We start from the raw sequence: 15,050 nt of genomic DNA, 5'->3' as shown, positions 1-15,050 counted from the left end.
CGCGATGGGACCACAAGTGAAATCAGCCCTGGAGGTGTCACTTGGCTTCCCAAGGCTTCCTCAACAGCCAGGGTTTGTTTTCTTAACCCTTCTGTATCATAGAGTATGTGACACATTTTCTTTCACTCACACACTCATTCAATCATTCAGTCATTCATTCATCTAATCAAGAAACCCTGAGAGGTGAATCATACACTGTTCCTGCCTTCTAGGAGCCCACCATCTAGGAGATATATATATATGTATATATATATACACACACACACACACACATATATATCTACTACATATATTTCACATAAAATGTATATTCATAAAAAATACATATGATTTTAAAATGAAAGTAGAATTATACCACCTGACTTTCTCCCCAATCAATATATTGTGAACAAAAATGACTATGTTGAAAGCATCAAAGCTTTATGCATTTTAACTATCTTGGATAGAAATGTTCTAAAATGAAACTTGCACGTCTGTCTTTTCTACGAGCCAGCATTTGAGTTGTGCTTCATTCACTCCCACCAGCTTTTGTGCCAAACTAAATTTTAAATTAGATTTAACATTTATAAATTGGGTGATTTCATATTTAAACATTTGGGATTTGGGCTTTTCTTTAAAAAAAAAAAAAAAAAAGAGAGAGAGAGAGGTTTGGCCAAGACAGCCTGGTATTTTTTCATGACCCTGAAATTAAATAGTAACTGCCCCCTTTAGACGGAGCCTGCACTCTCGGGTCTGCCACACTCCATAATGGCTGTCACTCATCTCACCTGCCTTGTCCATCAAGGACTTGAGTTTGCCATCACTACATGAATCATATTTTTACAGAAGCTGGTTGCCAGTTAAAGCAAAGCTTTCTTAATGTGCTTGTTAGTAATATAGTTTCATTCATTAATTCAACATTTAGTGAGTGGCCATTCTGTGTTTGACTCTGTCCTGGATGTGGGTCAAAAAATACATTTATTAAAAGCCATAAAAATATGAATAAAAGTATGGTCCCTGCTGTCTCTGTACCCAAATTCTAGCTGAACTGAGGTCTGTGCAAGGTGCTCTGGGAGAGCAGAGAAGTGTGATGAACTGAATAATCCCCCCCTGGCCCCTGCCAAGGTGTCTATGTTTTAGTCCCTGGAACCTATGAATATATTACCTTAAATGGAAAAAGGATCTTTGCAGATATGATTAAAATAAGGATCCTTAGATTGAGAGATTATCCTGGATTATCTGAATGGGCCCAATGTAATCCCAAGGGTCCTTATAAGAAGGAGGCAGGCTGGTCAAAGTCAGACTGGAAGGAAATGTGAGGATAGAAGCAGAAGTCAGAGAGGAGAAAAGATACTACACTGCTGGCTTTGATGACAGAGAAAGAACCACCAGCCAAGGAATGTAGGCAGCCTCTAGAAGCTGGAAAAGCCAGGAGATGGATTCTCTCCTAGAGCCTGCCAAGGGAACACAGCCCTGCTGATCCTCTGATTTTAGCCCGCTGAGATCGATTTTGGAATTCTAACCCCTTGAATTGTAAGATAATAAATTTATGTTGTTCTAAGACTCCAAATTTTTGGTAATGTGTTACAGCAGCCATAGGAAACAGGAAGGAAATAACTTTTTCTCGGGTGAAGAGGTGGAAAGGGTTTATGAAGAAGGGGATATTTATTTAAACTGGACTTTGAAGGATGAGTAGGAGTTCGTCAGGTATAGAAAGGGGAAGGAAAGGAGTCCAGGCATAGGCAAAAAAATAAGTGCAAAGGGCGTGAAAAAGCAGGGCATGTTTGCAGGTTGACTGTTGGTCCACTGTGGCTGGAGCATAAGGTATATTAAGGTCGAAATAAGACATAAAGCCAGAGAGAGGCTCTAGGGTCTTAAGTTAGAACTGGTTCCATGGAAAAACATGGGACAGAGTCCTCAAAGGTTTTAAGGAGGGAAAAGATGATCCAATTTATGTTTTAGAGAGACTGCTCTGGCATCTTGTGGAGGGTGGTTGGAAGGGACCAGACCAGAGGTAAGGAGACCGTGAGGCTGTTGCAGTGACGCAGGTCACACAGAGTCATGGCCAGGGTGGTGGCCGTGGGAAGGTGGGAGAAGATCAAAAACATGTCTGAACTAGGCTGACAGAACTCAGGAGTCTAACTGAGGGAGGTGATGAGAGGGAGGAGTGATGACTTCCAGGTTTTTAGCTTGAGTGTAGGGCCCAGGAGGAGTGAGCTTGGGAGAGAGAAGACCAGGGGAAGGGAAGAAACTGTGGGTTCTGCCTGGGACTTGGTGAGTGGGAGGCGCCCATTGGACACCTGGGAAGAGTTATCCAAAGGCAATTGGCAATCAAGTCTCTATAACTGAACTATTGTTGGTTGAGATGAAGGTCATCTGCATTCCTTCTGCGCCCTGGTAGGGGTGAGGAGAGGAGGGGGCCTAGGACTGAGAGGCTCAGTGGTGTGCTGGTAAATGTTTCACGGCCGGCCCTCTGCGGGAAAAAGGCCTGGGTACGTAGCATTGGCTGATCCCTGTGGTATAAGTGCTCCCATCCTGACTAATTTCAAGGTACTGACCCGTCATCGCTGAGCATGGACGGGAAGAGGCGCACAGTAGCATGTCATTACTTAGCGTGTCCACCACTGGAGTACACTTGAAATAAGTCCTCTCAAGAGCGCAGGTAACAGGAAAGTGTAGCAAAACAATCAGAGCGCGGTTATTTGGGGTATTTATTTCCTTCATTTTTAATGTAACTTAGTTGTAATTTAATTTTTAATGATGTCTGTGTTTAACGACTAGCTCACAAAATTGTTGGCAATTTTACATTCGGCTCTTGCGGGCTGTTACGAGCAGGCTATCGCACACCACCGGAGAGGCGCCAACCCAGCGCAAGTGGGAAGGACCTAGAAGCGCACCTCCATCTCAGGCAGGCCGAGGGACCCCCCGAGGTCACACACATGGAAGGGCAGAGCCAGCTCCGGGACCCAGGGCGTAGCTCTCGGCCCCTTCTTCCTGATGGCCCCAGATTGTCTGCAAGGACCAGGAACACAGTGTGGTCCTTGACCCCAGGATGATGACTCATGGCACCCTGGAGTGAGTGACAGAAAAGAGGCTGCTGGGCGGCCCGGAACAAAGAGAACCGGACAAGATTTATTTCTGCTCCAAGCTAAATGGGAAGCTCAGATACGTTTCTGCTGTTCCCGGTGCCTTTGAACCACCTCCGATTGAGCAATGGCACATATTTCCAAGAAGCAAAATTTTTTTCAAGTGGACTTATTTTAAAAAAAGAACTGCTGGAGCGAACGAGCTGGAGAGGAAACCTGGGGAGATGTTCTGGCTTACTTCCTGTCCCGGCTGGGGGGGGTGGGGGTGGAAGTCCAGCCCTGGCTTGGCACTTTTCAGGGTGTGTTGAACCTGGGTCCCAGGCATTGCAGGTTTTCTCCAACCCTCCTCTTCCTCCACAATGGCCTTTAAGGTCCAAGTGCAGGGCAGTTGGGGTGAGGAGGGTACCCTGGTGGCCGATGTCATCTGTCTTGGCTGGCATTTGACAAGATGCCCACCATACTTTGTGTCAGTTCTTGGTCAGTAGGTAACCTCTCAATCAGCCTCTCAAAACACCTTCAGTTCTGGCCACTCTGCTCCTGGGTGCATAGAAATTATTGTGCTATTCCCTCCCAGCCCTCACCCACACCCTGCGGTGCAAGAAACTGAGGCTGTCTAAAGGCCTTATCTATCAAGTCATACCAAATAGCAGTTTCTTCCTCCCTTTGGGTCTCCTCCTTGGGATTCTGTTTGGGAAATGGGCCTCAAGACCTCTGCTCTCAGGTTTAGGGATCTTTACCCTGTTCTGCAGGGAAGCAGGCTCAGGCCCCTTTCTCAGGGACTCATCAGAGTGCTCTCTCACAGCTTCTCCCCACCTCTCCTGTCTCTCCCTTGCCCCATAACAGTCTACTAGTCTTGCGTGGGGGGACTTACCCTTACTTAGGATGATTTCCCCCAAATCTCTTTGCTGTGCCCTGAGCACTTTCCGTTTGCCTAAGGTCTAGCCCTTGCTGACATATAAGACAGAGACACACTTCCTTTCTCTGCCTCCAGCTGCTACAACCATTCCCAAGACAGAGAGTACAGAATGGACTCGCTGTCTGTGTGAGGGGAAGGGCAAGGCTGTGTGTGTGTGTGTGTGTGTGTGTGTGTGACTATTTTAAATGTACCATCTCTCCCTCTTCCCCTTACCGCCCCCCCCCCCCCAACCCTGAGCACCATACCAACTCCTGACCTCTTCCTCTGGGACCTGGCCCAGCCTCTCCTCCTAAATGTGGCCCTGGCATGCCTGAGAAGATGCTGGCTCACTCCCAGGGCTGGAGTGGGTTCTGAATCAGGGAGGAAGGAGCCCCCAGCCAACAGAGCCTGTAGGAGATCCTCGGGACTGGTCAGCATGGCCAGAGAGTGCAGATCCTGGGGGAGGGGGTTGGCAGTGCTCAGGGGCACCTCACTGAAGCACCCCTAGGCCGCAGCCCCTGTGCTCCCAGCCCCTGGATCAGAGGGACTGTGTTGAAGGTGAGAAGTCGTTAGGGACATCCCTTCTGTTCCCTCATCCTCCCCTTCTTCCTCTGCCCTTCTACACCGCCCCCCCCTTGCTCCACCAGGACAGACCACAGCACAGACCTGGGACTGACCACTGTATCATCTCTCTCTAAGTCCCAGCCACCACTGCCCACCAGCAAAGTAAGTGTCAGCATCGCCAGGTGCATGGCCCCTGCGAGCTTAGTTCCAATCCTATCTGATGGTCTTTTATCTGTTTGTCAGCACAGAGGAGAAGCCCTGGCCAGGCCTCGACCTTGTCTCCTTTACTTGCAAGAGACAAAGCCAAGAGCTCTGCCACCAGGATGAACACGGACTACCTAGGCCTGGTTGGGTTTTGATGATGCCGTGGCTAAGAGAGCTCAGCTGCCTTATTCAGAGAGTGGGAAAGGGACTCACTGAGTACACTGTGCCGGCTCCTTGCATGTTTTTCCTAATTTAATCCTGACAACAACCCTGAAAGGCAGGTACTATCACCTCCATTTTACAGGTGAGGAAACTGAGGCCAGGAGAGACTAATCCAGCAAGAAAGAGGAAGAGGGAGAATTAGAACCCATTCTGCCAACCTTCAAAGCCCTCTGGCAGCACCTTGAGATTAGGAAGCAGGATGGGGCCATCCCGAGGTGGGCCCTTGCTTGGACAGCACCCAGCTCTGCAGCTGGCCAAGCCTGGGGACCCACAGAGGCGCTTTTCAGCACTTTGAGCTGATATCTGATGCCCCAAGAGATCCTCCAAGTCTGTTCATTCAGGACTGCCCTGGGGCGACCACAGGGAGCGGGGCGCGTCCTCTCTCCCGTGGGAGGAAGGAGCATTGGAGGGCATCGCCCAAGAACCCCTGCTGCCACAGCACAGACACGTTTGCTTATTACTTACTAAAGGTAACCCTGGGCCCTGGGGCGAGGGGCTCAGGGACCTTCTCTGACTACTCCTCATTCGCAGGTGTGGTTTTGGCCAAGTCCCTGCCTCTGTCTGGACCTATGATGGGAGCAGGGGCTTGACTGGCTGATCCCCACCCTGCGGTCTCCTGAGGCTTCAGAGAGACTGAGAGATGCATGTGCAGCCACTCCAAACAATCTCCTCCATCGAATTCTTTATCTAGACATAGACCAGCGGTATTAATAGCAACCTAATCTCTTTCAAATTCTTTGTGCTGCTAAAATGAAAGCAAAAATCCAAAGCTGGAAGAACAAAAAAAACCCTCCCTTCTGAGAATTCTGAGTCACTCCAAAAAGGTCAGTGGAGTCCGAGTTAACCCACTGTTTCCCAGTGGCTCTTCTCCAGACACCCAGAGATGCATGAGAGAATATGAGAGACAGTCGGCTTGTAGGCTGTGCTCCTGGTCACTGTCATTTCAGAGAAGGGTTTGGTCTCTTCTGGGCTGATTGCAAGGCTCTTGGAGAGGCACCCTTAGGGCCATTTTGAGAGGCCACTGTTTGCCAAGAATGCCACCCATGAGCTGGTGGGCTTGGCCCTACAAGGAGCTGGGGAGTCAGACAGACCTTCTCCGACTTTTGGCACAGCCACTCATGGGCAATGTGACTTTAGGCAAGTCTTCCAGCCTTTGTTTCCTCGTCTGTGAAATGGGACTAATCATAATGTTAATGATAATAGCTCTCATGTTACCCACCTCACAGGGTTGCCGAAAGCACTGAAGGGGATGGTCTCTGTACTGGCTCTTGCTAAATCATGACCCCTGATGATGGCCCATGCTTGCTGGGACTCAGGCAGCCCCTCAGCTGAAGTGTGCAGAATGGAGGGCTCCTTCGGTGGTCGATGGGCACGCCTCTGCTTGCACAGCCCCTCTGTCAGAGCAGCCCTCTCCTGCCTTCTGTCTCTCCCCACAGCCCACAGGGACCTGCAGAGGCTATTCCCGGGGACAGAGCTTAAGCTGCTGACATAACAAGCAAGGGACTTTCTGGTGTGAAAGGTTGGATGGACAAACGAATGGACAGCTGTATAAATGGAAAAGTCAGAAGGCCAGTAGGTAAATGGATGAACAGACAGACGAATGAATGGGTGAATGTGCCCATCCTCATAATGGGGGTCATACAACCTCAAACCGTGGGCCTGCTCTTTTGCCCTCAGAAGACCTCAGGCTCAGCAACCTGCTGCTTCTTCCTGTCTGAGAATTTTGAGTCACTCCAAAAGGTCAGTGGAGTCTGGGTTAACCCTCCCGCTCCATCACCATTCTTAGCTCCACAGGGAATGCACACTCCAGTTGTCCATGGGGCAGGTGTTCATACTGGCTCCCGCTGCCACTAGCAGAACTCCTGGTGGAGGAGGCAGAGTAGAAGAGGGGAAAGATGACTGGCCTTGGATTCAGACTCTCCTGGGTTATAATCATTGGCCTGCCCCTTATTAGCTGTGTGATCTCAAGCTTAGTTGCTGAACCTCTCTGATTCTCACTTCCTTAATATATAAAGCAAAAACAATAAAACCCATCTCATGGAGGTTAAAAAGCATAGCACTTGAAATATACATAGCATAGTGTCCAATACTTAGTAGGCAACCTGGAAATGTCTGAGGAATGAAAGAATTTTAAAAGTATGTTAGTTTGCTTTCTTTCAAGAGCATGTCCAGGGGCAGATAACATATTTAAATATGGTTTGAAGATGATTGGCCTTTTCAGTTACACAAATGATTGCATAGTTTTACCAACAGAGGCTCTTAGATAATTTGCACCAGGTACAAAGGTAACTGGACCCAGTGAGGTTGCTTCCCTTTTCTGCATCTCAGTTTTCCTTCCTGCAAAATGGGCCAGGTTAAACTTAAACACTGGCTGGGTGCAGAATGAGTAGAATCCAAAGAGCTGATTGGCTAAAGACCCACCTAACCCCTTACTGACCAGGCTGGAGAGGCTGCAAGAAGAGCCTTGAAAATGAGTCCAAGAAGGAACGACTGGAGACCAAACATTACTAAATATTTTTCCCTTTTATGGGTCGGTGCTCTAGATCACCACTTCCTGGAGCTGTATTCTAAACTTTGCTGTGATGGATGCGAGGTCCGCGTGCCCACGAGCTCCCGCAGAACCCAGATGTCACCCTGGGGGCGGGACTCTGCTTTTACCTCGCTATTTTAAGCAGCAAGTTTATAATAATGGATGGGAGAGAAAACAGAAGGGCAGGAGCAGCGTGGGAATGGCCCGGGCAGGCGCGCTGCTGGGACTCCCCCGAGGAGCTTGGGGTTCCGACTTGTCAAGTGTGGGACCTCAGCCAGCCTCTACTCTGCTTATCCTGCAGCAGCTGACACCTTTCAGTGCTTGTCTGGCTTAATTCGTTTCTGTTTTACTTTGCTTTCTGACCCAGGGACTGAATTAAGGTCTTTCTTGAGGAGTAGGAGGCAGAGGAAAGGAAATGGAGACATTTCTGAAGTGACTTCAGAATACCATGATCCCAGAATCCTATGGGATGAGACCATCAAATCTGTGGTTTATTGTGACTAGAAAGAGTCCAGGACTTTAGGGACATCCAAGGTTAGAAAAGACCTCCGAAGTGGGTAGGAATCCTGTGACCCTTGCCCCAGCCTTTGCTGAAACTCTCCCTAGAACGGGGAGCTCACTATCTTAGAGGGCAGTCCATTGCATCTTCAGATGATTCCAACCGCTAGAGAGTTTTCCCTTCCTTTGATTTGACCTTTCAGTCATTGTTCGTGAACCTTTCCTTTGGGAACATGAATGGCTTTCAAATATCTGAGAAGAGATCCCCCACCCCCACCCCGCACCTTCTCTTCTCTAGACTAAAGATCTTTAGTTCTTTAAACACAACTTCTTGTCTCTCTACATCCTGCTTCCCTTTTATGAACACCAATTTGTCTGAATCCTTTATAGCACGCAGAGCACAATATACTGTGTAGATTAAGACATAAAGAAAAAGTGGAACTGTCACCTCCCATGTTTTGGAAAGCATACCCCTATTAAGACAGCCTGGACCTGCACATACATCACATATCATTTTAAGTGATTTCTTGGCAGGTGCAGCCAACTTCCCTGATAGAACTGGGGTTTGTGGATACTCTTGTTACCTTGCTACCAGCACCACTGATATCACTGCTGCTGAAATCCAAGTAAAGATAATAGAAATTAATCACAGAGCTCACCGTTGGGCAAATAAAAAGCTCAATTTATTCCCATAGTGACCAATTAGGATGGGGAATAGCATGACCTGGCCCCATAGCTCTCATTCCTGAGAGCTAGGATCAATCTGTCCAGCACGACTTCTCCCTTCCTGTCTCACCTCCCCCTCTAGGCCTCCAGCTAGTCCATTCAGAGAAATCCCATTTAGCCTTTTAGTGTTCATGGCTCAGCTCAAACACCATTTCTAATGTAGACTCTTCACCAAAACTATATTCCACCCATCATCATCCCATAGTTAGGAACCTTTCTCTGGGATCCTGCAACTTCTCACTTTCAAATTATTTACCCCATTATGCTGTTTTCCACCTGCCTCTTGCCACCGCGCTTTGTTCTTCTCCAAGGCCAAGGCCTCATTTTCATCATCTTTGTGTCACTGGCACCTAGCACAGGGCCTGGTAGAGTGGGTGTAAAGTGAGTGCTTGTGGTGAATGAATGAACCAACCAATAACTCAGTTCATGTATATTCTACCTAAGATGAGATGTCTTGAGCTGTCCAGTAGGGGTCACCACACTGTTTCGCAGGTGAATGGGACTACCTTTCCACTGCAGAAAATGATGAAAGTCAAGGTGACAGTCACCTCAACCATCCCCAGGGCTGAAGTTCTCTAGTCTTTAAATACAAATCAACAAAAATTTTGGATAAATCTTCTGGTTACCTATAAGGAATCAGACCTCTTGCCTGCAAGTCAGGGGTGCATGTCAAGTGTGGGCGTCTGTCAGGGCCGTGGCTGATGCCAGACATGAGCATGCCCCACAGCACTCTGGCTCTAGGTCCTTCTCGAGCCCTTTCTGTGGGAAGGAAAGATATCTAGTATCATGGGAGGTGGCAGCGCTTTCTGGCTCTTCCTCCTGGAGCCTCCAACAGTCTGTGTCTTGTATAGTAGGTACTCAGTAAATGAGAGCGTCCTCTGTTCTCTGCTTTTGTGTCCCAGCAGCTCCCCAACTATGGCTGAGGGCAGGGTTTAAGGACGACCCTGTGTCTGGTGGTTTTCATCTGCTGCCCAGCAGAGCAGCTCCTTCAGGAACCTCTGAAATTGTAGAACCACGCTAGTTGTTGGTTCTACAGGTCTGCGAAGGTGTCCACACGCCACTAGGGGAAAGGGACCTGAAGGAGTTTAGAGGTGGAAAGAGGTCAGGCAGAGCCCCCTGGACTCTGGCCAAACTTCCTAGGCTGCAGATCTCCAGCACCTACATGGCCTCTGGGAGCACTACTGCATGCTGGGCACTCTACCTCATCGCATCCTTGAAACAGTCCTATGTGGGAGGCATTCTCACCTCTGTTCCCCTGACTCGGAAACCGAAGCTCAGAGGTGAAGCCAATGTGTAAGGCCACATAGACACCGAGAGGCAGAGTGGGGATCCAAACCCAGGAATCTGGTTTCAAAGCCTGTGCTCTTTCTACCTTGTTATCCTGTCTCTCTAGATGGAGACCCAACATCACTGGTCTCCTTTTCTAGGAGCAAGCAGAGGAGCCAGACCCACTGGCTCAGGTCAGTTGGAGAGACCATGGTCCTAGGCCCCTTGACTGGCAAGGAAAATGAAAGAGCAGTCAGTGGTTACAATTGACAGTATAGTAGTTACAAGAAAACCCAAGTCACAGGTAAACTTTGATCAGGGCTCCAGCTCCATTTCCCTGCAGGTGTGTTGACTCTGCCCCATCCTCTGTGTGTGGCAGTTTTATCCTCAGTTTGGCCTTCCCCATAGAAGCAAAATTGCAGCAGCAACACCAGGCCCACGTCTGCATGCTTTACCAACCGGAGCAAGAGAAGGCATCTGGGCCCCAGCACACTGCCATGAGCTCATGGGCTTAGGCTAAATCCCTTGTCTTTCCCTGAGTCAATCACTGTGCCAAGGTGGATGAGAGTAATGCTAACTGGAATCAATCCAGCAGGACCTCAGGCTGCTACACCACAGGAGGGGGCAGCCCGGGTTAGGAGGAGGCAACCCAAGATTTCTGGGGTGAATGCTGCACGGGCACATGAGATCCACCCAGGCCAAGCCTCCAGAATCATGGCTTTAGCAAGGCTGACAGGCCCAATGAGGCCCGTCCACAAGTGAGAGAGCCCCGTACTGAGGGTTGGAAAAGCTGCTGAAGGGTATGAGGCAAGCCACGAGGCAGGAAGACAGGAAGCACCATCCCTCCCTCCTCCCCCACCCAGCCAAGGAAGGCTGTGTGGTATAGTGGAAAGACCTCTGGCCTCAAAATCAGGAAGATCTGGATTCAAATGCTTGGTTCTTTCTGTGAGCTGGGCAAGTGGCTGCCACTCTCTGAAGCAGTTTTCTCATCTATGAAATGTGAATATTGGCTCCTGCATCAGGGGTCATCATGAGGATTAAATTAGGCAATGTTGGTAATGCTCCTAGGATTGTGCCCGGCACCCAGTAGGTGCTCAATAAATGGTAGACAAGTACATCTGATCCCTATGGAGTGTCCTCCATTAGCTGTGGCTTTGAGGAGATTGAAGCACTTTTCTCTCTTTCAGGATAGCTGTGTTTACTGTAAGGGCCAAATTAGATGCAAAATCTCTAAGGCCACCTCTGACTTTGTAAACAGAGCTAGCGAACAGGAGGGAATGCAATTCCAAACGCCCTCTATTACCACCTCTGGTGTTGACGCAAACTCGGGCAGGCTCTCTCTATGGCTCATGACCCCTGGAAATGGAACCCAGCTCGGGTCAGGGATGGGAGTGGATTTGACTTGTCCTTTTGACATCTCCTCAGCCTGCGGAGCCCAGGCCTCTTGGAGCATCTTTTGGGCTGACACAGCAGAGGTTCCGGGCACCCGTGGCCACTCCTGCCAGAAGGCTGCCATGCCCCACATTCCCGAGGACGAGGAGCCTCCCGGAGAGCCACAGGCAGCCCAGAGCCCCACCGGCCAAGTAAGTGCCCCCCCCTGCCTGTGGCTAGCCTGGCCCAGGCCAAGCCAAGCGCCCTGGGCTGAGGTCACAATGCCCAGCCTGGCCAGAGGGTTTGCCGACAGCCCATGCAGGCTGCAGGGGGCGGCTGGGGAAGGTGTGCAGTGTCCACATAGGAATAAACACACAAAGGTCCTTTGACTTGCCCAAGGCCCCCACGTACCCTGGGAGTGGAGCCTCCTAGGCTGTCTGAGGCTTCCTGGGACATCAAACCACCCTAACCCTGTAGGCTCCCTCCCACAATGGAGAAAGGCTTGGAGAAGAGCCTCATCATGTCAGGGTCGTGAGCACCAGCAAGAGTCACAGCGAATCCATTTAAAATGAAGATCAAATTTTCATAGTAAATAGTGAAAAATAATTTTAGCAAAATTATATTATTTAAAAAGGAAATGGTGAAAGTAAGTTGATTTAAAGGGTCTCACTGAGATTATATTGTAAAAATGAAATTATGAAAGCAAGTTATTTTTAGCAATATATACTAGAAAATATAGATTACATGTCACTTTTTAGAATGAACAAAGAATTAATCGAATGTGTTGCTTTTGGCATGGGTATGTTTACTTTTATACCAGCAAGACGATCTGTTCACTTGATACACTTCCTTCACATTTTTCTGTACAGCACCTTCATGCGGAGATTCTGTTTAATATTTAAAATCTTCATTTCTTTCCCAAGGAGCTCTTTCAGTCCTTCAATGTTCAAACCATTCTCTTGCCTCAACCTAGTCCGGCTCCATCTGCTCCTCATTGGTCCAAAGCCTTGCACGTGAAATTCTCCAACCTTGTTTCTTTGACCTGGTGAACTTTGCACTGAACTTGCATCATCCTGTCGTATCTGACAGTTATCCCAACTGCCCTTGGCCAGAAGAGATAGACACTTGTTAAGTGAGGGAAGAATGCACGAGGGAGCATTCACTTGACAAGTGGGAAGATTCTTAGTGAATATTTGCATGTTATGATGACATTTGTTTTCTTACACATCATAACTCTGGCCACTTAGCTAATAAATACTTAGAAAAGAATGGCCTCTTGTATCTCCATGTCCCAAGCTCATGGTGTTGCAGAACTTGGCAGCCTTGGGAAGCCCTTGAGTTTCTAAATGACAGTGGGCCAAGCCCCATGCTTCAGCTAAAGGCAGCTGGCTCAGGGTTTTATTGAGGCTACTCCCAGGAATGTCTTGGGCACTGTGGGTGCTGCTCCTCGGTTGCTCTCAGCGGCTCCAGGTTGATCCTCTGCTCCTCTGCGGTGACTGCTGACCTCCCCAAACTCGGTGCTCTGCTGCAACCCCTCTCCTGATGTGGTTCTTACCAAGCGAGGACAATTCCCCCAAAGCATTGCCAACAGTGGGCTATAAGGTTTAACCAACCAAAAAATGTGTTAATCTGCTGAAAACTTGGAGATTAAAGAAAGGAATGACTACACAGATCAAAATATTCCCATCTGGAGTCAAATGTGACTGCTCCAGTCCTCAGGTCACTGTTTTCTAGGGTTCTTTCCCTTCAGGTTCCCCTACTCCTCAGCCCTGGACTCCTTGCCTTGGCTATCCCTGACCACTTCCATGTCACTAACAATGATTGTGCCCTTAAGCCAGATTCTGATGCAAAAATCTAGCTCTGAAATCCTGGGCCACTCCCCCAAACAGCTGCCATGCTGTGCTCCCCAAGAATACAAGTATTTCTAAAAATAATAATAAAAGATTAGCAAAGATGCAACTGTACCCTCAGTGAAGAGATCTTTTTACATTGAGTTTGGTTCATTTTGGTTCCCACCTTCTCTAAAAGATTCTTCAAACCTTCTCAGGAGACAGAAAACCAGACAGCACAAAAGCCTGCTGGCCCTTCTGACCATCATGGCTTCAAGCCACACACAGGTGCAGCTCCATTGGGTCAGAGGTGAGGGTGAGTTTTTAGAGGTGGTCAAGCAGGGGATGGGCTCCAAGAGCCCACCACAGTTGAGGGGCAGAGAAGCCTAGCAGAATGGCTGGAGCTCCAGATTCCTTGTCCCCACAGCTCATTCTCCCTGTAACCATGAGCTAGAGCCAGACTTCTATAACATGAGGGGTTGGGCCCTACGATCTCTGAAGTTCCTTCAAATGCCACGACTCTATCTCCATGCTTATGAGAAGTCAAGAAAAGAAAGAGACTGTTTGTGGGTCCAATAGCCTCTGCATTGCCAGAGCCCAGCAGGAGAAGGACCCCTGAGGAGTTCAGGTGAGCCAGAGCCAGAATGCTCTGGTCTTACAAAGGAGGACCATGAGCACAGGATATAAGAATGTGGATTCTGGAACTCACACCAAGCTGGGGTCCTCCACATTCTGGCCAAAAGAACTTGTGTGAGGCTGTTAAATTTTCTGTGCTTCTGATTCCTCATCTTTTCCCCAGGACAACTATTAGTACCTGGCTCCTAGACTCTGTCTGTTCAGCCAGTCTTTGAGTGCCTTCTTTGGCCTGAGGGACAGCAGAGCTAGGGCAGGGTAGACCTCAGACTGAAGGCCACGTCAGATTCAGCATTCTTTTATTCTTTGCCCTTAGTGACAGGCACAGGGCCTTCCTGAGTTCTCCAGAAGCCCATAGTCATTGTCAATGAAGAGCATCTCCCTCAGACAAGCCTTGCCAGGCAGCTACAGCCTCAGGGGAGGGTCAAGCCTGTGAGCTGGGCTGGACCCTCCAGGAGCTGGAGCCTGATTCCTTGGGAGCAGCAGAAACCAGGCAGCCAGGGAAGCAGGGTTGGCCAGAAGGGCTCGGCTGGAACTCCCGGTAGCGTGTGAATTCCCACTCTGTGAGGCAGGCAAAGAACGGAGCATCCTTCTGAGTTTACAGCTCCCCGGGGTCCAGCCTTTCTTCTGGTTCCTCAGTCCCCAACCCCCATTTCCCATCACTGACACGAGCACTAGCTGAGGCCTTCCCACACAAAAAATGCTAAAGCAGTAGACCTAGATCCTGTTTTTCTTTCTTCACACACACATACACTCACACACAGACTCACACACAGACACACACACACACACACTCACACTTTAGGTCCTCCATCAGAAGCTATAATCAAAACCCACAAGGAACTGAAGCCTCCTGCCAGTGCACTCTGTGAGACTGTGCCCTGAGCATGTTTTCTGGGTTGGCCTTTGAAGGGGAGGGGTACCTCCCTGGAGACCCCTTAGAAAATGTGTGCTCCCTCGTGGGCTAAAAAGGACCCAAAGAGTCCATTCTCTCTGTCAGGAATGAGATGAAGACAAAGTAGATATTAACATGTAAAACATTTGGGACCTGGTAAGGACTGTGCAGAGTGGGGACAGCTCACCCACTGAGAACCCTCATGCATGCTTCCCATGTGACAGACACTGTAGTCTCTAAACACTTTATAAGCAGTGACCTCACAGCTCTAGGAGATAAATGCGATTACTGTCCCATTTACAGATGAGAAGATCATGGTGGGTGAGCCTACTCCAGTCACCAGAAACCAGGT

At 48.9% G+C, this 15,050-nt stretch overlaps 1 protein-coding gene across 6 annotated transcripts in view; it reads left to right on the top strand.

The window, feature by feature from the left end:
* Nucleotides 1-11,355: 11,355 nt before the first annotated feature.
* Nucleotides 11,356-15,050, top strand: part of IRAG1 (inositol 1,4,5-triphosphate receptor associated 1) — a 58,071-nt gene continuing 54,376 nt past the window's right edge. For 2 of the 6 annotated variants that reach the window (XM_016206605.2, XM_016206607.2), the window contains exon 1: nt 11,356-11,553. In XM_016206605.2, coding sequence (XP_016062091.2) covers nt 11,356-11,553 — 198 coding nt within the window. Of the gene's footprint in view, nt 11,554-12,044; nt 12,048-15,050 lie in introns of all 6 variants that reach the window. The other 4 variants (XM_087822252.1, XM_016206606.2, XM_087822251.1 and 1 more) reach the window with 3 other exon arrangements.

Source organism: Miniopterus natalensis, chromosome 11 (assembly GCF_054644295.1).
Source record: "Miniopterus natalensis isolate mMinNat1 chromosome 11, mMinNat1.hap1, whole genome shotgun sequence".
NCBI classification, from domain to species: Eukaryota; Metazoa; Chordata; class Mammalia; order Chiroptera; family Miniopteridae; genus Miniopterus; species Miniopterus natalensis.
The sequence above is the reverse complement of the archived record's forward strand: the minus strand, read 5'-3'. Positions and strand labels throughout refer to the sequence as shown.